We start from the raw sequence: 24430 nt of genomic DNA on the forward strand, positions 1-24430 counted from the left end.
CATCCCCATCTGGTCGCTCTAGCGTTCAGTCTGCTTCACACCGCTCTGGTTTTTCGATGTCAGCTTTGCATCAGTGATAAAGTCATTGTGTAGATAAAGCAATGATCTCTTAATACCCATATTCCAGTGAGATCTTTGTAAATAAGAAGATATATATGGGAAAATATGTATGGCTTTCTTAGAGGTCTTACAATTAAATGTATATTTCAATTTACCAAACCATATTAATTTTGGTTTTTTAAATTGTATTTCCTCCCAATTGAAATTCAAGCATTACAAATATTTTAAAGTGTATTTATTCAAGCAAAATTTTTGTGAAAACATAACATATCTACATATGTATGTCGTATATCTTTGGTTTTTTTATGTGATATTTAAATTTCATTCACAAATTGTAATATTAAAAGTTTATCTGTTATCTTAAGACTACCAATGTATATAAATTTGATTTGGATTTACTTTTGAACTCTTTGGGCCGCTTCAAAGTTTTACGTATTAAAGGATAAAGATGGAAAACAAAGAGGTAACTCAAAAATTATAATCAAAAATATCAATTTATTTGTAAGCACTTAAATTATCACAAACTTATTATATACACAAAGATAAATTAGATTGGGAGACATTAACTAGGGAAACACAAAAGTTAGAAATACAGATTTATGAGAGGGTGAAAAACGGTGGTTGCCCCATCTAGTGGGCATTGTCGTAGGTGTCCTTGTGCTGGTAGCCACTCACATATCCGGATCCATCGACCACGTTCCGTCTGCCGGCGATTCCCTTGCCCTTTCCGGAGGCATCGAAGCGCTCCTTGTGGGAACCGGTGTACTTGCTCGTATCCGTCAATCGATCCACGGCAGCTGCGGCTTTTCCAGCCTAAAAATGGTAACAAAAAGTTAATTAGGTTTTAAATATAAGTTATGACGTTCAAAGGTTTGAAAATATATTTTTTTAAAAACTCCTCTTAGAAAACTACTCATAACTACAATTTGAAAGAATTATTATCAAAAAAAAAATCATTTAAATTTTGTCATATCTATATGGTCATCTCGAAATCCTTTAAACTTTAAAATTAGTCTTAAACATTGAAGTTATATAGATTATATTTTTCACAAATCGATTTATAAAACCCACCGAAACGGACACAACTCCTGGAGCTCCACAGCTGGCCAATTTTTGCTTGATCTCCGACAGCTCCACCTTTTTCGTCTTGGCCAAATCGTCCAGGAATTTGTTGTAATCGCTGAGCGAGATCTTCATGGCCTTGAACTTCTTGAAATGGATGCCCGTATCCGTGGTGGTGATCTTCTTGTCGATGACCTTGGCCTGTTTCATCCACTTGTCACTCTGCGACAGCGTGATCAGCTTGCCATCGGACTTGGAGTCCCCGAACTTGGAAAAGGCCTTGAACTGATCCGAAAAGCTAACCTTGGGCTCATCCTCCAGCGCCAATTGGGCCAACTCGGTAGCGGGCACCTCAGGAGTTGGAGCTGGCGAGGAGCTTCCATTAGCTGCGGCTGCGTCGGACATGGTGGATCTGAAAAATAAATTACATATTAATATTTTTGAACCTTTACTGAACCCTACAGGTGTTTTAATAGACTTCCAAGAATAAATAGAAACAATACGGACGAAGTACCTTTAATTTCCCAGATGGACTGGGGATCATAAAACATTAATATTTTGTCTAGCCTGATAGGTCATTGTTTTGTTTAACATTTTGTTGTGGTTTCTTCCATCACGCAACTTTTCCGCTCCTGCGTAATCGGTTGGCTACGGTTGTCACCTACGCAGTTCCTCACCTGTGGGCCACAACGCTCAACAACATTGCGGTGGGTCTTGTCCGTCACCGCCAACTAACTACATATAGGTGCTATTCCCAGACGTATCTTTAGGAGCACCTTATCAGTACTTCACTCACTTCGCTTTCGCAATGATATCACAGACCATGCTGGGACTGGACAAAGGCAAAGCTATACCCACCCAAAGCTAGGCCAAAGCTCTCTCAGATGATTTTCGAGAGGTGGAAATCTAAAGGCAAATTGGGAGAGACTCAATCATGGGATGGCGTCATCGGTTTGGGTCCCCCATCTCCCAACGCAGCTAATTATCGCCTTTTGGTAAACTCAAATACACCAAATAAATAGTCAACAGGTTTGGCTCACATAGGTGACTCTATGGGGGTCAGAACTTAGCGCTAGCATGCTAGATCTTTTATGATTAGTCTTTAGCATACAGTTATAATGGGTTTTAATAATCCTAAGGCGATATTAGGTATTTACAGTACAGCTACCTTATATACCCTAAAATTATTAAAATGAATCACTCTTGTGCTTATTAAAATAACAAAAAGCTATAAATATTAAAAAAACACTGCTTTACTGATTTTTAAGTTTCCCTACGCATCGCCAAAAATTCCACGCTTAATTTGTTACACACCGAACGTGGCATAAATTTGGATGATAATTTAGTTTTAAAATTGCTTGTAGCATAAATTGTCCCCGTGTTTACAGGCTACCCAACACGAAGTCGAGTACTCAGCCCCATCCCCATCATTCCATAACCAGTAAATAAAACGTGAGCATTTATTGGCGGGGCCATTAATTACGCACCACTTAAGGTTGCAAGTTGGAGCCCCAGGAGAGATGGAAACCGTTTGGGCAAGCATTTAAGGCGGCGATAAGATGCGACTGCAACCAGTTTGGAGTCCTCTATCCGTGAGATATGATGCCGCGGCTTGTGCCTGCACAGATGCGAACAAATCAAAGTGGATGGGGTAGTATCACCATGACCTTGATGCAGTTCGTCGAGCATGTCAAATACTATTTTACCACCCCCTAGCCCCATTCGCAATCCAAATCGAAAAATGACTGAATAGAGCGGAGTGCTTATGTCATCGCCTCATTACGCCGGCTCTTGATTACGCTGTTCTGGGATCAGCTTTGAATAGCTCTGGGGTGAGGCAATTTCATAGCCCATATTCCCCAGATAATCCATCGAAATCATCTATGTAAACTGAGTGGTTAATTGGGAACATTGCATGCATAGCAAGTCCGCCGGTCATTAATCATCTCATTGGTCTCAAGACCAGGGCCATTGAACTTGAACTCCGCTCAAGACGAAACAAATTACCCGGTCCCAGTTCCCGGACAAGACTAATGGAACCCTTTACTCCGCCCCTACGTGTAATTGGAAGCCATAAATACTCGGAAACAAGAATAGTTGACAAACTACACCACAAAAGAAGTTGGAATATGCAAGAAGAGTTTTAAGATGGCAAAAAACCAGAGGCTAACGACTAGGAAATTACCTGTAAAATAAAAACTAATAAGAAATATCTTTAGCTAATCTTTGGTGGCTTTCAAAAAGCTTTTTAAATGGATAGTACATATATCATGCAATGCAATTAATATTGTAATATTAGTAATATGACTCTTTACTAGCTATCAAAAATAGTTTTATTTATTAGATCCAATTAAAATTAGTTTGATATTGAATTGAGTTTGATTGAATTATTCAATTAAACATCGCCTGCTATCTAATTGCCAATAATTTTGTGAAATGTTTATACAAAAACTTATATGCTAACAGTTTAAGATGCTCGTAATCCATTTAAAAAAACGGAAAGACTAATTTTAAGATCATAAGATAGTCGCGCCACAGGATGCGCTGATCAAACTTGGATACTGTATTTATACAAAATAAATTATTTTTTTAATATTCTTTGACAACTCAAAGTGCAGATACCCTCGCGAAATAAATGGCAGAAAATCAGGCAGTCTGATGGGGAGCGTGGATAGTCTAAATCAGAAATAATCCGCTTGGCTGTCAGACCATAAATAATTCGATTCTTCTCATTTCCCATCTCTGTTTTGGCTTCTTTCTCTATATTTTCGATCGGCGGAACAAGTTCTCATCCAGCTCCAGTCGAGCATTGCGAATTGGTTGCCAACATTTTAATTAGTTTTCTACCAAAATGGTAAAAGTTAATTGGGCAATATATATGACCACAATTTGAATAGGAATATAAGTGGATATTACAGATAGCCATTTTCGAAAAGAATGGACTTCCTGGAGAGGGGGACGCAATTAAAAAACCCAACCTACCTCAAGTGGGCCGCTGGAGAGCGAATGTAGGAAGGCAAATTTGGGTCATCTCGATGTATATTTATAAAACAAACGACTTTGGGGGGAGAACATGAAATAGTGCACCACATATGAGTTTACGTGTGTTAATAAACACACTGAAATATTAGCGCCTCGAACTGAATGCATAAATTAAAAAGAACTTTTTTTTTGGGGGGGAAAATCAAACCGGAAGTCAGGGCATTCTGATAGAGCACGCAACGCAATAGAGAAATCATTGACTTAGGGGACTTATGCTCGGGACATAATATGTGTATGAAATGTGTAGCTACATCACCACTAGCCCAGATGACATCACTGGGAGCTGGGAAACGCGCAAGCGCCAGTTTGGAGAAGGGGTTTCTGGGGGCTTGGTACTGGAACTTCAGACTGATGATTCAAATGCACGCATATATACACACGGAAGCGGGGAAAATGCGCCTAAATCAGGACCTCCCAACGGAAATTGAAAACAACGATGGCCCCCGGGAACAAAAGAAAAGGGGAACGCGATGCGCGGTAAGTGGGTCAAAATCTGCTCTTGAATATATGAACCTGCTACTCATAAAACGAAAATAAATATCCTTGGCCTGGAGTCTGCTTATGGATGCAGGATACAGCAACATTTTTGAAAAAATAAATCAAACGAACTAGATTTTTTATCCCTAAACGTTTCCAACTTACATTTGTTGTTAAAAAAGTTCCAAAATTCTTGAATATATTTCCAAAAAAAATATATCTTTTATTCCTCGGCTATTTTTCAATCACTTTTGAGGCAAACGCGCGAATGCTGGCGATGTCGAAACTCAACTGTTTGGACAAATGCGCAGTCAGTGGCTAGCGAAGGCCCAAGCGGCGTATGAGTGATATTTTTGTTTTGAGTGAGCTTTCGCTGAGTGAAATAGAAACTCGCAAAGGAAAATCCTCCTCAGCATTTTATCCAAAGAAAAGATGGCAAATCATATGTGAGCTAACATAAATTCCAAAACTTTGTGAATGAGATAAGGAATACGATTTAAATCGTATAGACACTTTTACTGAATCCCCCAATTTCTTTTCAAGCGATGACTTCATTTCGCAAAATTTTATACACGAAAACTAACAACGAAAGCCACACGACGAAGCCATTTATCAGAAATAAAAAGAAATAAACGAGACCTAAAAACAACTCAGAATAACAAAAGTGACGCTAGCCACCGAAATCTTATCAAACCAACAAGTTACACTCAAAATTTTGGTTTGTTGTGAGTGAAATTCTAGGGAAAAAAGCTTAAAGCTTTTCCTGATTTTATATTCTCTAAAGAGAAGGGGGGTTCGCCACACAGTCTGAGCTACTAAAACAGTCAATTTGTAGTCAGTAAATTTGTTTAACCACAAAAAAACAAAAAACGATGCGTGAAATTGTTGGTTAAAAACACGCAAAACAAGTGCCAGACAATTCGAATAATAAAGGGGGTATCTTTTGGGCTTACTTAGACGTGTTTTTAGGGTGTGACTTGGGCTATACTAAACAAGTGAGCTCATGCTTAACTATGCAAATGAGTACTTATTTCAAGCGGCTAAGATTGGTCGACCGCCTTACTAGGTAAATGGGTTCTTTGAACTTTTCTAGTTTGGACATTCAGGAAAAAGTAAAAGTCAAATAGGAAATCATAAGGAAATTACTTCGCACTCCATAAAATGATTAAACACATTCTGAAACAACAAGCCCCTTCCCAAAACCCTAAACGAACAAAAAAAACCTTTGACATTGATTTATGAGAACTGACTGTCGGAGGAATTTGGTAAGTTTTTTTGGCCAACTCGATGAAGTCATAGCCCTGGCCCAAAAGCAAAATACAACGCAACTGAAAGACTAACTTGGAGAACGAAATACCCTGAGGGGACTTATAATTAAGTTCGTAAATTAAGCATAAGGTATTACAAATAGAGGCCTAATTATTATTATTTAAAATAAAACGTTTCATTTATAAATTAAATATTTCATTGTGCAATGTTTATTCAGCTTATTGACCAGATGACACCATAGCGTTTAGAAAATACTTATATAAAAACTAGAAAGAGTTCAATTTCTATAAATTCCAAACTTAAGTACAATGTTTTACAGCTAAAATACCTTTTAGACGGCTTCGTTTACTCTTTTTCTAGGACATAAAATCAAAGTACTCCAGTCCTGAAAAATGCAAACATGATTCTTGCCACCTGGCCTATCTTAAGTGCACCTTTAATTAGCCACGAAGGCAGTTCAAAGAACCGATGGTGGTACACAAATCAGGGCACAGTCCACACGAGGCAGAACAAAGGGAGTGAACCAAGTGGACTGGACCATATTGCCAATCCAACTTCAATTCCAGGCCAGAACTTACCAGCTCATTAAGCCAGGCTGGAATGCCTGGAGAGAATTGGCCTTTGATTGAAACTGAGTGCCAACGGGGCTAACATTAAAACGCACTTATCAGCCGGGCCATCAAGGCCAATCCAATGTAGTTCCTGCAGTTGCTCCTCCTCCTCCTCCTAATCGGGAGCGAAGTTTAAGCACCAGAGATCTGAGGCATCCGATAAGCCCGTTGCTAAAAATAAAAATGCCCAGCGAAGGAGGAACAGGAGATACCAATGCAGCTGCAGTTGCATCAGAGGCGGATGGGAAACCGATTTTCAGAGGGTTTTCTTAGTACCAGGTTGATATAAGTATATATATTTACTGCATACTAGGAGGTGTCTAAAAGTTCACATTATATCATTTATTTAGCGGACTTTATGATTAAATATGTACCTAAAAGTATTATGATTTTTAAGGGAACTTATGACCCCCCAAAGACCCCCATTGTGTTCGCCACTGGAGCGCATGACTCCCGTGTCCAAGATGTGGCCAAATGTGGCCCTTGGCCTTCACTCACCTTGAGATGCCGTTGTTGTCGTCGTCGCTTGTTGCCACAGTTGTTACAGTTGCTGTTGCAGTTGCTGTTGTTGTCGTGGCCGCGTTGCAGTGTGCGGACAAAAAGGAGGCTGAGATGCCACAATGCTGTGGCAGCAACAACGATTGCATATCAATTACACGCTGGTCTGGATGCGGTCTTTGGCCTTGATGGTCCACCCAGCCAAGGCCCTTAGTTCGCTTGCAGATCCAGATGCAGATGCCAAGATGCCAGGCAGCGATTGCTCCTCCCGCTGCGGAGAACCATTTGGGCCCACTCCAGCCTTGGCCACAATTAAACCAAATTGACAACGCCTTCACGAGGCGTCGATCCCCAAAAGGGGAGTGAAAGGCGGAGCTGCAATGTCCGTTAACGACACAAGTGGACACGACGACGCATTCGCATCTCCTCGCTTGCATTGAAGTGCATCTGATGGATACATTTGGAGAAATAATAAATTGGCTATTTTACTATTTACTATTTTAAAATGCGACAGATATTATTACTATTAGGGTCTTCTTTAATTGAATAAGCGTGCTTGTACAATAATTCACCTTTTTTATAAATAATATAATATTTTCTATTTTTTAACGATTATGACATAAAATTAAAATTTTAAGAATTTAAAAACAGTCTTGTCTATAAATATTATTATTTATAAACATTTAAATTTATGATTTAAAGTTGTAAAAATTATTATTAAACAAATTACGAATTACTTTGCTTTAATTTAGGTCATAAAATCCACCTTACTATGTGAGGGTAGAAGAGCATATACTATTTGTAAACTTTTGCAGATAACAATTTGGACTGCTTTTAGAATTTTTCTCGCAGTGTATCAGAACAGAAGAATCAGCAGGAACAGCAGCAACTGGCCGGGAGGAACCTCAGCCAGAACCAGACCTAGAACTCGCGAAAGAACCTGCTGGGTATAAAAGGATGAAGACCTAGGCTCAGAATCAACAGTTACCAGTGAACTGACGAACAAGACTCACTCAAAGGAATCTTCCACTGCCGCCCAGCCATGAAGTATCCACTTCTGTTGTTAGGAAGCCTCAGTTTGGCCCACGGACTGGCCTTGTACTATCCCTATGCGTACACTGCCGAGGGATCCGCCGTGTTCACGCCCACTCAGCGCCAGTATATCGCCAAGGATGAGTTAGGTCAGTACTCCTATGGCTATTCGGAACCCTTGTCCAGCAAACAGGAGACCCGCACCCTTGACGGAATCACCCAAGGATACTATAGTTACCGGGATGCGGCTGGAAAACTCCAGACGGTTAACTATGTGGCCGACAACGAAGGTTTCCATGTGGCAGCCACTAATCTGCCAAAGGCCAAAGTTCCCAAGGAGTCGCTTGAATTTAGTCCCAGGAGCGCGTCGCATCCGGTAGAACATCATGTCGAGCATCACGCGGAGGTGTCGCATCCTGTAGTTCAGCATCCTATTGGCCACCATCCCGTTGAAGTTCCACATCATCACACTGTTGTTGAAAGCGGACGAAGTGCCCATCCAGATGGACACCATCCCGTCGAGCACCACGATCACTCCGGTTCTGTTGTCCAACATCCTGGTGGCCACCATTTTGTTGAAGTTCCACATCATCACACTGTTGTTGAAAGCGGACGAAGTGCCCATCCAGATGGACACCATCCCGTCGAGCACCACGATCACTCCGCTTCTGTTGTCCAGCATCCTGGTGGCCACCATCCCGCTGAGGTCCCTCATCCTTACACTGTTGTCGAGAGCGGACGAAGTGCTCACCCAGATGGACACCATCCCGTCGAGCACCACGATCACTCCGCTTCTGTTGTCCAACATCCTGGTGGCCACCATTCCGTTAAAGTTCCACATCATCACACTGTTGTTGAAAGCGGACGAAGTGCCCATCCAGATGGACACCATCCCGTCGAGCACCACGATCACTCCGTTTCTGTTGTCCAACATCCTGGTGGCCACCATTCCGTTGAAGTTCCACATCATCACACTGTTGTTGAAAGCGGACGAAGTGCTCATCCAGATGGACACCATCCCGTCGAGCACCACGATCACTCCGCTTCTGTTGTTCCACATCATCACACTGTTGTCGAGAGCGTACGAAGTGCTCACCCAGATGGACATCATCCCGCCGAGCACCACGAGCACCCTGTTCCTGTAGCCCAGCATCCTGTTGGCCACCATCCCCTTGAGGTTCCTCATCATCACACTGTCGTTGAGAGCGGCCGAAGTGCTCATCCAGAGGGGCACCATCCCATCGAGCACCACGAGCACCCGGTTTCCGGCGCAGACCCATCCGGTTCCCATGGTGGCCACTCCCAATTGACTCATCCCGTTGCTGATACCGCTGAAGTGGCTGCGGCCAAGTCCCTTCATCTTCAACGCGTCCACGATGAAGGCGTGCGCAACCAGATGCTGGCCAAGATTCCAGTTGCCGTGGCTCGCAGCCACCATTTCGTTGTTCCTGCTCCAGTCTACGGCTACACCATTCCCAGGTACTACACCCCCGGATTCTACTACTGAATGGCAGCTGCCTTCGCACGATTTGGTTCATCATTTAAGAATTTCGAATTTAAAATAAAAATTTTACATCAGTCTGCGGCGCTTTCTTTTAAAGTGGTAATGGGATACTATAGGGAAATATTCAACAAATTAATTTTACAATCTATTACAATCTTTCGTTGAATTATAAATTGATAATTTATAATTTTTAGCTTTAACATTTGCATCTTTATTTAAAAAATCGCGACACCTAAAGTTCAAGATCCGGCTGAACTGAACCCTTTAGCTGCCCAACTTCTGGACCGGAACCCGTTCACTCGAACCCTGTCCTACCTCAACCTTTTGGCCCCAGACCCACCGATCACATTCCACATATGGGCAGCATAAACTCTTCATAAATGTGGGCCGAATTTTGATTTCAATTATATTTAATAGCAGCATAAACAACGGCAAAGGCAACAACCTAAATAACTAAAACTGGAAAAGGTAGCCGGCGTGTCCTATAGCCCAACCCGGTTCCTTGACCCTTCTTCTGATGATTTCCAGCTCACACTGAGAGAATCAAATGCCAATAAGTATAACACATTTTTATAAAAGTTTAAAGGGGGTGTTAATACATTAAAAATCAATTGAAACGATCCTAATTATTTAAATTAAGTTTTTTCTAACTCGAAAATAACGCAAGTCTTATAAAGCACTGTCATAACTTTTTGATTTATTAAAAAATTAAAATCTTTCTTAATTTTCGAACTCCAGTTTCTCTCAGTGCACATCCGGAGCCACTGAAGAGCAGCCTGATTAAGTTCTTGCTTTGTGGCATTGCGGAACGTTGTGGCTTGTCTCTGTACATGTCCACATCGGATGCAGTGCGATATCTATAAGATACATACATATGTATGTTTGTAAGTGTTGCTGCCCCTTGCGCAGATGAAAACAAATTGCGGCTTTTGTGCTCAAATTTATGCTGAACTTGTTGAAATCGAAATCGACAAAATATTTATGTACGAAAATGCGAGGAAGCAGAGGAAGAGGAAAAAGGAACAATAATCCAGCCTGGTGGAATATGAAAGTAAAACCCAACCGGACGACCTTCCTGAGAACGCACGAAATTGTAAATTTTTGGCAGGAGGCGCCGCCTATAAAAGGCAGAATGCCCAATCGATCCCAGCACAGAGTTCTCTAGAGCGAGTACTAGTCCACCACACTAGCAGCGCCTTAAAAAGATTTCAAAAAACTACCAAAAATCTTAAACAGCCACGCTTGAGAAGATGTACTTCCTTAATCTTTGCCTGATTTATACCACCATCGGCTTGGCCGTCGGTTCACCAACCTTGGAGTACGGAGCCCCACCAACTTCGGATACGATCAGTCAGTATCACCAACAGGATGAGCATGGCCAGTACGCCTATGGTTACATGGCACCACTGTATTCCAAGCACGAGACCCGCACCGTGGATGGTGTGATCCGGGGTACCTTCTCCCACGTCGATGCCAATGGCGAAACCCAGACCGTGGACTATGTGGCCGATGCCGAGGGCTTCCATGTAACCTCCAATCTGCCCAATCAGCAGGCCAATCAGGAAACCCCTGAAGTGGCTGCTCTGCGAGCACAGCATTTGGAGGCCCATAACCAGGCCAAATTGAGGTTGGCCGGAGACTACTCCATTGATCCACAGCCTGTTCAGGACACTCCCGAGGTGGCCGCCGCTAAGGTTGCATTCTTCAAGCGTTTCGAAGCCGAGAAGCTGCGCAACAAGTTGCTCGCCGAGAAGAAAGTTCTGGTGATAGCGAATCCAACTCCCATCGCTGTTCGTTCCCAGCCTATATATGCCTACCAGCCCACCACAGGATTCGTGTACAACTATCACACCAACACGCAGGACCAAGTTCCCTCCAGGAACTACCTGCCAGTGGCCTAATCTCTGGATTGGTCGTCTTCGAAAAATTATGTTAATTGTTGAGCAATAAATGATGCAAATTGAAAATTATAATTATATCTCAGCTTCATTATATAAGAAATCCTTGAAAAATGCACAAGCATGGCTTAGAAATCACTTAAGTCTCCATTTAAATTTCTGAAATTTAAATCTTCAGATAAGTATTCACTTAATCTTGATGTACACTTTTCACTACATAGGCCACCAAAGAAAAAAAGAAAACCATTTGACTTTTGGCACAATGGTGCTCTGTCTTGCATTTATTCATAGGAAACACGTCATAGTCACACCTCACTTTGTTCCACGATCATTAGCCGGCTTTGATCCATCACCACGATCCGCATCATCAGGCCTTCAATTGCGTTTGCTCACCAACAAACTTCGACTAAGGGCCACTGGGCGCAGGGTTCGCAGCTCGGTGGGGGTGGTAACACTGTACTTGGTGTTGGGGGATACCAGGGTGTAGTAGGCACCGATTGGCACACGGAGATCACTGTTGTCCAAACGATCCTCGAGCAGTTTCTCGGCACTGGCCAAGTCGCCGAGCTTTAGATAACTGCTGGAACTTAGATCAGCCAAGGAGTAGACGGTTCGCAGGCGCAGATCATCGCCATTGCGATCAGATGAGATCTGACGAGCATTCTCCCGGATTTGGCTCGAGTCTCGCAAAGATTCTTGGTTTCGGGATTGATCTTGACGCAGATCTTGACGGAGGTTTTGACGCAGATCTTGACGGAGGTCTTGACGCAGATCTTGACGCAGATCTTGACGCAGTTCTTGGCGTGATTCTTGGTCAATTCTTAGGTCCTGACGGCGATCTTCTCGCCGATCCTCTCGTCTCTCCTCTCGCTGATTCTGTCGCCGATCTTCTCGCTGATTTTGTCGTCGATCTTCTCGCTGATCTTGTCGTAGATCTTCTCGCTGATCTTGTCGTCGATCTTCTCGCTGGTCTTGTCGTCGATCTTCTCGCTGATCTTGTAGTCGATCTTCTCGCTGATCCTGCCTCTGCTCCTGTCTCAGATCTTGTCTCAGTTCCTTCCTCTGATCCTGTCGGATTTCCTGTTCCCCTCGCTGCTCCCGGTCATCCCTGTTCCTAGGCAGACTGAGCTCTCGCTGACGATCGGCCAACATGGCTGATAGCTCGGCTCTAACTCTCTCCAAGATCGCCGCATCTTCATCGGTCAGACTCTGCTCCCCTGACTGCTGATCCTCGTTGTTGTTGTTTCTGTTCTGCTCCTGCTGCCTTCTGTCCGCCTCCTCACGCAAACTGGTGGCTAAAGCTTTCTCCCTAGCTTCCCTCAGAGCATTCAGGTGGGTTAGACGAGCCTGCTGCACCTCCTCCGTATCGGTTACCGGCAATGGTGCCTTTCCCTCGTCCACGGGTGCTTGAGGTTGGTTACTCGCCTCGGCCTTGAAGCCCTGAACGCCATTGGCCTCATAGCGAACCGTTTGTAGTTTTCCATCGGCATCCACATAGGAGTAGAATCCCCGGGAGGTGCCATCTCGGGAGGAGTACTCAGCCCTAGCCGCATTCTCATCCCTGTAGCCATAGGAGTAAAAGGCTCTGGCCGTATCTTGCTCCTGGTAACCACTGCTCGGCCTTTGGGGCAAGCCTGCAGCTGAGGTAAGGGCCAACAGGCCGCCCAGAATCGTCCAGGTGAAGCTGTGCATCCTCTTCTTTTGATTGCTCTTGTGGAACTGATGCTGCAGTGACTCCCCGTTGGGTGTTTTATACCACCTGCGGGTAACTCGAGGCGCCACCCACCACCCGGTCTGCACAATGACCTCGAAATGCGCAAGTCGATCCGCCGCGATCCGATTGGTGTCGATTGCTACTGGGGCCTCTGGTTCGCTACCGCACGGATGTTGCAATAGTGAACTTAATATTGAGACACGGATCCATTGGTTGCGCAATTGGGCGGCACTTCCAGCTGAGATCTGTGTCTCCGCGGATGTGGCAAGCGCAACCTGGATTCAGGCGGAAAACAAATGGGGGAAGTCTGTTTGTTTTGTTTAATGGGATAAACATCCATATTCGATTACTAGACGGATTCAGTGACTATCGTTTTAGTGGCTGACACATATACTATATAAAGTAGATTGATAACTAAGCTCTTATGCCATGTGGAGTTATATTATTCCAAACTAATTCGAAGAATGCTTTTAATATCAAATCGAATAGAATAATCATATACGATTGAATATGTTTTTTGTCTACCTTATATAGTCAACATATTACACATCAATAGTTTTATGTATTAAACGGAATTTTAATAGGAATTCTTAGCAATTTGTTGCATCTTTTTTGTATATTATATGATAGATATATAAACAATGTTCGAATGAAACTCTCAGCAAATGCGCAGTTATCTGAAGTGTTATCATTACACGTACATATTTAAATACATATTTAGCAATAGCAGCTTTGATTAGTGCTGATGCTTTAAGGCAATGAGCATAGGCAAAACAAGCATTTCTTAAATATTTAAAAAGTTTATGAACTTGCATATTAATTATAAGAGGAACTTAGATAGGATGTACCCGAAGTAGGTCACGTTTGAATATGATAAAATTTTTATCTAATGATAAAATATAATATTTAACCAATTAATAGTCGTATTCTCATCACTTGCCAAGCTTATGCAGTTATATTAAATAAACATAATATTCTCTGCGAGAGCATCGGAGACCAAAAAGCTCGGTTAGAGCTGAGAACGGAGAGCAGTGGCGATAGGGTCGTTAGCACTTGCTGATCGAATAAGTTTAGCTTTGCCAAAGATCAGTTCGCCAATTGCCGCTGACCGAACTGCACGAAGTCCATAGAGCCAATAGTTTCACCACACCGACATGGACTTAGTCGGCAAAAATGTAGTTTACCTTGGCGGATTCGGCGGCATAGGCCAAAAATGTGTGCAAGAACTGCTCCGGCGACCAATAAAGGTGGGCTGACCAACAACCGGAGACTAGAAACTAACTGCAATTGATTAATTCATTAGGCTCTGGCCATTTTCGATCTGAATGCTAATGAGGAGCTCTTGGCTGAGTGGAAAAGCCAGCATCCCGATACGGACATCTTCTACCACAAGCTGGACATAACCCAGAAATCGGATATAGACGCGGCCTACAACGCAACCGCCGAGAGATTCGGACACTTCGATGTGGTGGTCAATGGCAGTGGACTGATGAACGATCGCCTGGTCGAACTCACTATTCAAATTAATCTGGTGAGTGCAAGAGAGAGTTTTTTAACTAGTTTAAAAACATTATTTATCTGATTTTCCCTAAGCTGGGTGTTATCAACAGCACTTTGACCGCCTTGGAGTACATGGACATGGCCAAGGGCGGAAAGGGTGGTCTCATAGTGAATATATCCTCGGTGGCTGGACTGCAGCCCACAGCTATAATGGCCATTTACTCGGCGGCCAAGACAGGAGTTACCACATTCACCAGAGCCATGGCTGTAAGTAGAAACGAAATGAGTTAAATGATTTGAAAATGAGATATACCAATCATATGTCATCCCCCTTAGAACCCCTTCTTTTACGCCCACTCTGGTGTAGGCTTCATTACCATCTGTCCCGGATTCACGGACACTGGCCTGCTGGAGGATATTGGCAACAAGACGACATTCAACTACGACACTCCCATGCTGGCCATGTTCAATCGGGTGAAGCGACAGAAGGCCGAGGATTGTGCCAGGAATCTGGTCTCAGCAATAGAGACGTCCAAAAATGGAGCTGTCCTCATGCTGGAGATGGGTGAGACGACGGAGGTGGACATGCCAGTCATGTGGAAGCCACAGTTGGATAATTAATACCGCTTTATTGTTTCTAATGTGTGTGCATCATATTGTAATCTCTTTCAATTGGTTGGTGATTTAAAAATAAAGTGTTATCAGTTAATGGAGCTTCTTTGACATTTAATGGGGCCACACGGATAGAAAATACGTTGCTTATTTATTATTATTATTTTAGTAACAGGAAAACATTAAACACAAAACTCACCTTTAAAAATATAAGACCTATCAAAAAAAATTGGCATGCTTTTCTGGTATATAGACGGCTATCAAACCTCTCCATTTATATAAATAGCCTTTATCAAATCTCTAAGCCCCACATGAGATAAACCCAAAAAGTAGAGCGATGGAAACTGGATTGCTTGCAAGTTGTTGATCTTCGCCAGTTGCTGCCGACGGAACTGCACGGAATTTTTTAGAGAATTTATGAATTGCGAAATGGATTTGGAAGGAAAAAATGTGGTTTACCTTGGCGGATTCGGTGGCATAGGCAAAAAATGTGTGCAAGAACTGCTTAAGAAGCAAATAAAAGTGGATTTAAAAACAAACTGTCCTGAGAATGAATACTAATTAATGACTCCATTAGGGTCTGGCCATTTTTGACTTGATTGTGGATGACGATCTCTTGGCTGAGTGGAAAAAGCAGAATCCCGATACGGAAGTTTTCTACCAAAAAGTGGACATCACTCAGAAATCGGATATAGATGCTGCGTATAAGGCGACCGCAGAGAAACTTGGACACTTCGATGTGGTGGTCAAGGGAAGTGGCCTTTTGGATGATCGCCTAATTGAACTGACCATACAAATTAATCTGGTAATACTTGATACTACACATTCACAGGGATTTATTTATTAATTAATTCTAAAGGTGGGAGTAATCAATACCACTTTGACCGCCTTGGAGTACATGGACAAGTCAAATGGTGGTAGAGGTGGACTCATAGTGAACATTTCCTCAGTGGCTGGACTGCAGCCCACGCCTTTGATGGCCATATACTCCACTTCCAAAACAGGTGTCACCACATTTACCAGGGCCATGGCTGTAAGTTAAGTGGAAAAACAAAAAGCGATCATATTTTGATTAATACTTCCCTCAGAGTCCCATCCATTATGCTCACTCCGGTGTGGGCTTCATTACTATCTGTCCAGGCTTTACGAATACCGGCATCCTCAAGGATATTGATAAGAAAACTACATTTCCATTTTATGAGACTCGCATGCGGACCGTCTTCAGCAAGGTGAAAGGTCAGACGGTGGAGGTTTGCGCTCGGAATATAGTCCACGCCATCGAGACGGCCCAGAATGGATCAGTTCTTATGCTGGAACTGGGTGAGATCCACGAACTGGATATACCGAACCTTTGTAATCCCCAGCTAGATGATTGCGTATTTGTCTGCTTGAGCTGAACGTATCTATACTAATTAATCCCACATTAACCGCAAGACGGGATCAAGTTGGCAGGCAATCAGAACCAAATCAAGTCATATCAAATTCTGTTTTATAATTCGAATAAGTTTCTTTTATTTAAATTGCAGGCATACACACACAAAATTGAGTTTGTTTTTAGTTTGCTTTTGAGTTTTTTGGTTTCTGGGTTTTTCATATCTAACATTTACAATGAATTTTGAAGATAAATATACATATTCAGCACATCCAAGAACATACATTTTATCGATGATTAACATTCCAAAAAAACTAGAAGAGATGTCTGATTTCGGTGGTCCGAAATTCTGGATACCCTAGAAAAGGAATCTAAAGTTCAAAAATAAAGTAAAATCATTATGATGATAGCTTTTTCAGATCAGTTATCTGTATAGTAGAGTTTCTTAGCCGAAGTTCCCAGTTTTCAAGCTGCCAGCAGCAATTAAATGGGATAGAACAAAAGGTTCTAGATAATTTAAAATACAACGATTTAAGTTTCAAAATATAATCTGAAAACTTTTCTTCTTTTCCGGGGTATCATGACCATGGACAGACCCGAAGGTATTTGGGAGATCTCTTGAAGTAGAAGCAAGTTCATCTCGTTGGTGAAGGTTTGTTGTCTTTCCTGTAGAGTAGTGCATGTAAAATACAATCTCTGCTTACATAGTTCTATGATACAATAAACGCCGCTCAGATGCGTCCTTTCAATGGCGTTTAGTGTGTTTATTTAGATACATTATTATACTCGTTATAGTTAGTTTCAATTAGCATTTAATATAAAGACATTTGTTCGTTCCCATTGAACTGGGATTAGTTTCGCATGTTAACTGTAAATTTCACATCATCACAATTCAAGGGTCTTCAACTTATAAATTACACCAAAAACAGCAACGGTTCGTTTGCAGAGACGAGGTGACCTTTGACCTTTCAGGACGCTTGTGCTCATCTATTGCGCTTCGACTTTTAAGTAGCGGTGGTCGTTAAAACTGAAAGTATCCTATTGTCCTCACCACAACACATTGGATGCGCTGAAAAGGAGTCGCCCTGGCTATCTATCTACCTAAGATTACTCGCTTGCAGTGCTGGGTTCTATCGAGGATCTGATCTCATGGGGTGGTGGTTGGCTCGACAAGCTATCTCCTGGCAGGTTATAATAGACTTATTGGATCTGAACTACTGCAAAGTCGTCGGCAAAGTATCTGTGCGACCTTGGTCGATTGGTTTTGAGTGCCTAACCCTAGGTTGAGGAACAGTAGCGCCTACTATCGTATCGTATTTAACCATATTTTACGTTTATCTTATTAAGTTATGCGGATTGTCTGTAACTAGTTGCGTTAACTATAGGATCGCGTATTGTATTCCATTAAATTTCCTATCTGGTGGTTGCTGTTGGTGTTCTTAGTTCCTTATACTCTGCTGGTGATTATTTGTTTAAGTTTCTCGTTTGCTTTCTTCGCTCTGATATGTTTCGCACATCATCTTTCATCATTTCATCTAACTTTCGTCGTGAACTTAAAATAATGACAGAGGTAAAACCGAAACAACTAAAGTTTTGTGAAAATTTATTGGTAAATAAAATAAATAATTTGTTTTTTTTTTTTGCATACTTTTTTCCACTTTGATTAACAGAACTCGAAATTAGCTTAGCGTAGAAACATTGAGTGATAATACCAAAAATACATTTAATTAACATATGTATGTGTAAATATATATATATGCATTTAAATAAGTGTGTGTAAATAGAAAATGTCTGTGTGAATTGCTCGGCACGATCTGTTTAAAAAAAAAGAGCCTCGCCTCGGTCAGTTTTGAAATATTAGAGTTTTGGGGGACTTGGCGGTTGCTGGACTGATTGTAAATTATAAAGTTACAAAACTCAACTCAACAAATACGTTACTATGAACTGAACCCATTGGGTTTAAGCTACAATAAAATCATCTTCACCACAGCCAAAGTCTGAGCGGATATAGCCAAATCGCCAAATCTGGATCTCGATTGGCACTTAAGTACGCAGTTGAACGACCATCCGCCCAGGCTTCTTCCATATTTTTCGCGTTTGGCAGGAGGCAAATGGATTTGGAAAATCCAATTAGCTCCCTCGATTCGCTTCTATACACTGAATGCTTTAGTTTCTGAGTAGTAGGAAATTACATTTACATATGTATGTTTTGTTTTTTAAAATTGCTTCGATCAATTTTAACTAGCTCACAACTGAACACGCACTCCCCGGAATGGGGAATATATTTTTACATGGATTCTACTACACACACGGCATCGAAACTCGTTAACAATAAATATATTTGTAAAGATATATATGTTATGTTCCTCTATGACCAAGCGTTGTTATATATATAGGGTTCCTGATTTCATCGCTTAACAAATACAAGTTACAAAATCTTTTCACTTTTGCTTCGAATCAAACTGATGTACAAAGTCTTGAAAGCAAAACGCAGGCTCAACTGACATTAATATATAATATTAATAATAGAGCGCACAATTGATTAGTTTCTAGATATAAATACAAATTTATATTTGCGTAGAGTAGGTGGTATGTGTAAATGTTCTCAAAGCCCTGAATGACATTTTAACTTCCTGTTTGTCAATTCTCCTGTACTTCACTCTTCCTCACAGTTTACAAAAAGGGGAAAATGGGACGTGATTTTAATTTATTTTCAATAAATTTAATAATATATAGTACAATAGTTAACAACATCGCACAATAGCGTTATTAAAATTTCTTTAAGAAATATAAACATTCATTTCACACACATACAAATGATCGTTCATGTCTTGTGGCTCAGTATGTATGCGTGTTGGTGTATGTGTGTGATTGTGTTTTTGAGAGCGATAGGATTTTCAGGTCCTTGTCAGCCCTACTGATTTTGTATATATAAAAATAGCGTTTTGAAATAGTTAATAATTAAAAAAAATATATAAGTTTATATCTATGTTTACAGCGTTACACAATCAATCAAATTTTGATCACAAACAATCAGGAGCGGGGGATGACAAACACACTATTTTGGATAAGAATATGAGTTCTGCCTAGATCTCGAAGTCTTGTGATCATGATTCAGTTAATTAGTGCACAGTATCTCTATTTCATCTCAGGAAATTGCTTTATAATCTTCGCTGCTATACAAAACTGGATGTTGCCCGATCTCAACAAGAGTTTTCATATCTCATCCTCATCCTCATCCTCATCACTCTTGATCATTCGCCTCTTTTGTGGATTCCTACGGATCTACGAGTCTGAGCTGAATTCTAGGCTACACACATAGTTTACAATCTAGGTTGAGTTTATTTTTGTTTTCTCTTACTTTTCACTATGTGTGCTAGACACAAACCCCGAATCTGAAACATAACACGAACATGAGTAACACATTTGCACAAAATTTGAACAATGAACTAATTAGACAATTATTTAATAGATTCTAATAGACGGTACCCAACCCAATTGATTTTTTGTTTTGGCTCCGATCCAATAACGGATCGCTCGGATCAGATTTAACTACAATTACTTTTGAAATTCTACCAAAGTTTGAACTGTGCGGTACAAACCTCTAACGATGTGTAAAATGATTGCATTATACATATTCTTTTCCGCCCATTCGATCTATATAAACACCTATATAGAAATATCCTCTGGCTGAGTGGGCCTTACTGCAGTACCTAGTCCAACTTGATCCCACTGTCATCGGGATCGACGATGTCCACCAGGTTCTTCTCCAGCTGCAGCATCATTCCACTATCGATGCCGCCCTCGAAACTGTCCTCCGACATCAGTTGCGGTTTCCTGCCCCACACCGGCTGTTGCTGCTGTTTTCGGGAAGATATTTAAATATAAGATTATACACTGGTTGCAAAGCCTTATCAGTTAGAAAATTCATGTTATTCACTATGCCAAACCCATAAGCAAAAACAGTTTAGATTGCATAAATAGATAGAAAGATAAATAGTCACACCCCTCCTAATAAAACTAGCACACCTACCTTATTGGCATTGAAGCTATCGTTTCTATCGCTCTTAAAGCCGCCATATCCCAGATCAAAGTTGTTCCAGTTGCCGGTCGTGCTGCTCTTGGGGCAAATCGGGCCATAGATACTCAGCATGGAGGAGCCAGTGGGCACATCGAATGTGGACGCATCGTCATCCAATATGGAGTCTGATCGTACAAAGTTCGCTGACTCTTTACCCGTATTGTTCCAGAACAGCAGTGATGAGCCATGATTGTTGTTGTTGTTATTGTGGGAGTTGCTATTGTTGTTGTTGTGGTTGTTATTGGATCGCCGGAACAGAGGCACTGCATCCACACCGACCTCCGGGACCCTGTCCAGATCTATGCTAACACTATTCGGCGGTTTCTTTTCATAAAATGAGGTATCAGCTGTTGCGGCTAAAATCGACAACGGTCGGCTGAGGTTCGGCTTGCTGGACGGTGGCTGCTGCTGTTGGGGATGCTGTGGAGGATGCTGCTGCTGTGCCAGGTATGCTTGCTCCCACGGGTTGCCCAAATGGAAGACATCTCCACCGCTGCCGGGCAACATGTAGCCCTTGTGCACGTTGCTGTTCACACTAAAGTTCGGTGGGTTGGCATTGCGTTGCGTTGGCGCTATCGGGTTGGCTTGGTATTCTCTAGGCGAAGGATTTCTGGGCGTGCCAACGCCAAAGCCGCTGAAGCGAGAATCGTAGCGGCTGGGCACTATGAGCCGGGTAATGGGACTGTGATGCGACGGATGAAGCAGGGGCGGCTGCTGCGGTGGGAGACCACCACCTGGCGAAAGTCCCAAGCTGGGATCCAGATATCCCCTAGGAGAGCCCATATAATGCATAGGCGACATAGGTAACATGGGTGGCATGTTACCTAGAGGAGGTCCCTCCTGCTCGCCTAGTGGTTTCTTTATGGCTCCTACGCCTACCGCTGGGGGTCCCTGCAGCGCCAACGGTGTCTTCATGTGTTTTCCTCGATTCCGTGCACGATAGCGTTCTACCTCCTCCTGGGAATGGGCAAAGGTACAGCTAGAACCTCGGGGACACACCCGCCGCACATTCAAGTCCCTGCATAAGCTGATCTTGTACTTGGGATTGCTAATGGCCGTCCCACCACTGCCACCGCCACTGATGCCGTCCTGCGCCTTACGCACTCCATGGTGCTGAAGAAAGTTCACCAGTCCAACGACCGAATGGCGCACTGCATCCAGGGCCTCAGCCAAATCCGACCACGGGGCAACCTCCGCACAGGGATCAATGTTGGCCAGGTACTTCAAATGATGGTGCAAACTGGACAGCTTCGCAGGATCACTGGTCCGCTGCAAGGCGATGACCAATTCCTGGACTGATTGAGCAAAGGAGCTTGGCGTCTGCAGCTTATCGATGATGCTCTGCATGTGGCTCTTATGCAACACGTCGCCATACAATAGGGAAGACCACTGTTCCGGTGCAATACGCAGACCCGCCTCGGTAGCTATCTGAACGATTTGGGCATCGTGCTCGCGGCGCAAGGCGTCATACGTACGGAATTCCTCTTTGAGCTGCATCAACGACGAGTCCGCCTCCCGCTTGGACACCTTGAAGCAGCTGGCGCGGTAGAGCAGCTGTACCACATGTCCTATACTCGTCTTGGAGGCCTGGGGAAACTTCGGCTCCAGTCGCTGCACGACGAACATGACCAGCACTTTGCGCGATAGCGCTGATCCCTCCTCCAAGGCTAGCAGCACCAGTTTGAGCACCTCCTCCTGCATGGCGGGTCCAAGGAACTGGCATCCTCTTGTTCGCACTGCAGCCCACAGATTTGAGCTCAACTGCTGGGGATTTTGGTGCTGCAGGATCAGCTCGGTGACTGTGCGTTCGCCTAGGGATCTGGCTGCTCGGAGCGCTCTCACCCGTCCCTCCTCCTCCATCAGCTGGCAGTTGACCAGGGTAACCAGTTTTCGTAGCATGGGTCGAGTTAAAAGATTGCCATTTCCGTTCAGGTTGAGGAAGGACTTCAAGTGCAAAGCCAGCTCCTCGATGCACCGCTGACCCAGTTGATAACACTTAAGATGCTCCGGCTCCAGCTTCTGCACACTGGGCGGTGGTGGTCCCAGCTCGAGGAGCTCCGAGTCCTTGACCAACTGGAGCAAGGCATGGTTAATGGGCAAATTGTCGATATCGCTGACAATCACGGTCTGAGAAAGGGATTACGGCAAATCGATTAGGGTTAGAGCAATATTTAGATGGAGTTTAACTCACCTGATCGAAGGGACACTGCCGGTTGTAGAGGGTCGTCAGGCATAGCTTGCAGATGGTGTGCCCGCAGCCCAGACTGACCGGACATCGCTGGCTGGCCGCGAATTCATTGCAGCAGATGGGACAGTTCAGAAAATCTGTCCATGAGGGAGCCTGAATCGGCATGCTGTGCGTAAAAGACATAAAAATACCAATTAAAATGATATAAGCCGAAAGTAAGAAAAATCTTATTTTAATGGCATCTTGGTGATATTGAAATCTGAAAATATTACCCGAATTAGGCTTGTTTAACTTTTTATATTCATATATATTATAGGAATGGCGGAAGTTATACTGCCTTTGAAAGTTTCATAGCATGCATGTGTAATATTTCTTATCTTGGTTAAAGAAATCATGCTACAAATGTACACACATATGCTCTATGGGTTATTCAAATTATATCCTTATCAGATTTAACATTATGGAAAGCTTAAGTTTTTTCTGAGAATGAATTATAATTTTTGGAACGGACATGCACCAGGCTATATCTATAAGTCGAATCTTAATGGAAACGATCTCAATAAGATCAGTATAGAAACGAACTATATCGATCGACAAAAGGGTAAATCGTGTATAGATCTAATTTCGCATAAAATATGTGCGTTATTATCGAATTGATGTAACGATGAAAGTGACGTGACTCCAAGATAGACTTATTTTCCATTTACAACGATCAAAAGTGGCACAGTAAAAAGTTTCGCTTTCGTCTTTTTCTTCTTCTTGCCTTACCCCCAACGTCAGCTGTCGCGACACGCACACACTCGCGTGCTCCCCCCACACAGACACACACACACAAACGCACACTCGTCTGCTGCTGTTTGTGTGCGGGGGCATTTGTACACGCATGCAAGTATATCTGGATGTATATATAGCAAATATATATTTTCATACCCCAGTTGCACTTCCTGGAGAACTTTTTCGGATCTTCAAGTTCTCCAAGGATCGCTTATGATTCTTTTGAGACCCCAGGCAGAGAGAGCCACTTACACACACACGCATAACTGCCTTAATGGGGGACACAAACGTAACTCGCTTTCAACGTCATCAAGCATCCGCTTTCTTTTGAGACGCGAACAAAGGGAATTTTGGGCAGTATCCTATGGGTTGTGTCAACCCAAGGAATGGAACCTTCGGAAAGTAGGGCCACAGGCCAGTGAAAGGTCCTTGAAACCAAGTAATCCCCAGGAAAAACACTGAACTGCACGAAAATCTCTCCCAACGTTTTTTTTTCGTTACGTTTCACTTTTCACTCAGCTTCGTGGATTTCGCAGAAACTCGGTTTAAAGCAATTTTTGGCACTGGTGCTGCACAGACTCACCTTCAAAATGCACATATTATTGCATTAAAGGTACGAAAAGATGTTTTTTAATTTTCATTGGATTATTGTAAGAAATTTGGGAAGTTGCAATCAGTATGACCGCAGGTGACGAGCGGCGGAATACTGAATCCAGCTGGACGAAAACGTTCGATG

At 42.7% G+C, this 24430-nt stretch overlaps 7 protein-coding genes across 9 annotated transcripts; 4 read left to right on the forward strand and 3 right to left on the reverse strand.

Moving 5' to 3' along the window:
- Positions 1-535: 535 nt before the first annotated feature.
- On the reverse strand, positions 536-4934 carry LOC6605946 (tubulin polymerization-promoting protein homolog). Of its 2 annotated transcripts, none has more exons than XM_032717687.1 (3): positions 4807-4934; positions 1132-1534; positions 536-873 (listed from the first exon to the last, which is right to left on the reverse strand). In XM_032717687.1, the coding sequence occupies exons 2-3, from the start codon at positions 1525-1527 to the stop codon at positions 691-693; spliced, it is 579 nt and encodes a 192-aa protein (XP_032573578.1). In that variant the 5' UTR covers positions 1528-1534; positions 4807-4934; the 3' UTR covers positions 536-690. The 2 variants fall into 2 exon arrangements, with proteins under 2 accessions (XP_032573578.1, XP_002030758.1); XM_002030722.2 differs by lacking the exon at positions 4807-4934 and adding an exon at positions 1800-1889.
- Positions 4935-7770: 2836 nt separating this feature from the next.
- LOC6605947 (histidine-rich glycoprotein) lies at positions 7771-9586 on the forward strand. Its single transcript, XM_032717685.1, has one exon. It carries the CDS (start codon positions 8062-8064, stop codon positions 9556-9558), a length of 1497 nt encoding a protein of 498 aa, XP_032573576.1. The 5' UTR covers positions 7771-8061; the 3' UTR covers positions 9559-9586.
- A 1219-nt stretch (positions 9587-10805) lies between these two features.
- LOC6605948 (cuticle protein 6) lies at positions 10806-11506 on the forward strand. Its single transcript, XM_002030724.2, has one exon. It carries the CDS (start codon positions 10806-10808, stop codon positions 11454-11456), a length of 651 nt encoding a protein of 216 aa, XP_002030760.1. The 3' UTR covers positions 11457-11506.
- Positions 11507-11699: 193 nt separating this feature from the next.
- On the reverse strand, positions 11700-13178 carry LOC6605949 (trichohyalin). The gene has a single exon (XM_002030725.2). It carries the CDS (start codon positions 13143-13145, stop codon positions 11829-11831), a length of 1317 nt encoding a protein of 438 aa, XP_002030761.1. The 5' UTR covers positions 13146-13178; the 3' UTR covers positions 11700-11828.
- Positions 13179-14250: 1072 nt separating this feature from the next.
- LOC6605950 (alcohol dehydrogenase 1) lies at positions 14251-15380 on the forward strand. The gene is made up of 4 exons (XM_002030726.2): positions 14251-14414; positions 14471-14698; positions 14761-14934; positions 15004-15380. Exons 1-4 carry the CDS (start codon positions 14322-14324, stop codon positions 15286-15288), a joined length of 780 nt encoding a protein of 259 aa, XP_002030762.1. The 5' UTR covers positions 14251-14321; the 3' UTR covers positions 15289-15380.
- A 277-nt stretch (positions 15381-15657) lies between these two features.
- On the forward strand, positions 15658-16816 carry LOC6605951 (alcohol dehydrogenase 1). Its single transcript, XM_002030727.2, has 4 exons — positions 15658-15801; positions 15857-16084; positions 16139-16312; positions 16368-16816. The coding sequence occupies exons 1-4, from the start codon at positions 15697-15699 to the stop codon at positions 16674-16676; spliced, it is 816 nt and encodes a 271-aa protein (XP_002030763.2). The 5' UTR covers positions 15658-15696; the 3' UTR covers positions 16677-16816.
- Positions 16817-18237: 1421 nt separating this feature from the next.
- LOC6605952 (roquin-1) lies at positions 18238-24399 on the reverse strand. 2 transcript variants are annotated; one of them, XM_032719039.1, is made up of 4 exons: positions 24278-24399; positions 22924-23086; positions 20685-22859; positions 18238-20508 (listed from the first exon to the last, which is right to left on the reverse strand). In XM_032719039.1, the coding sequence occupies exons 2-4, from the start codon at positions 23083-23085 to the stop codon at positions 20365-20367; spliced, it is 2481 nt and encodes an 826-aa protein (XP_032574930.1). In that variant the 5' UTR covers position 23086; positions 24278-24399; the 3' UTR covers positions 18238-20364. The 2 variants fall into 2 exon arrangements, with proteins under 2 accessions (XP_032574930.1, XP_032574929.1); XM_032719038.1 differs by having other exon boundaries at positions 18238-20511; positions 24278-24398.
- Between the last annotated feature and the right edge of the window lie 31 nt (positions 24400-24430).

This window comes from Drosophila sechellia, chromosome 3L, assembly GCF_004382195.2.
Source record: "Drosophila sechellia strain sech25 chromosome 3L, ASM438219v1, whole genome shotgun sequence".
NCBI classification, from domain to species: Eukaryota; Metazoa; Arthropoda; class Insecta; order Diptera; family Drosophilidae; genus Drosophila; species Drosophila sechellia.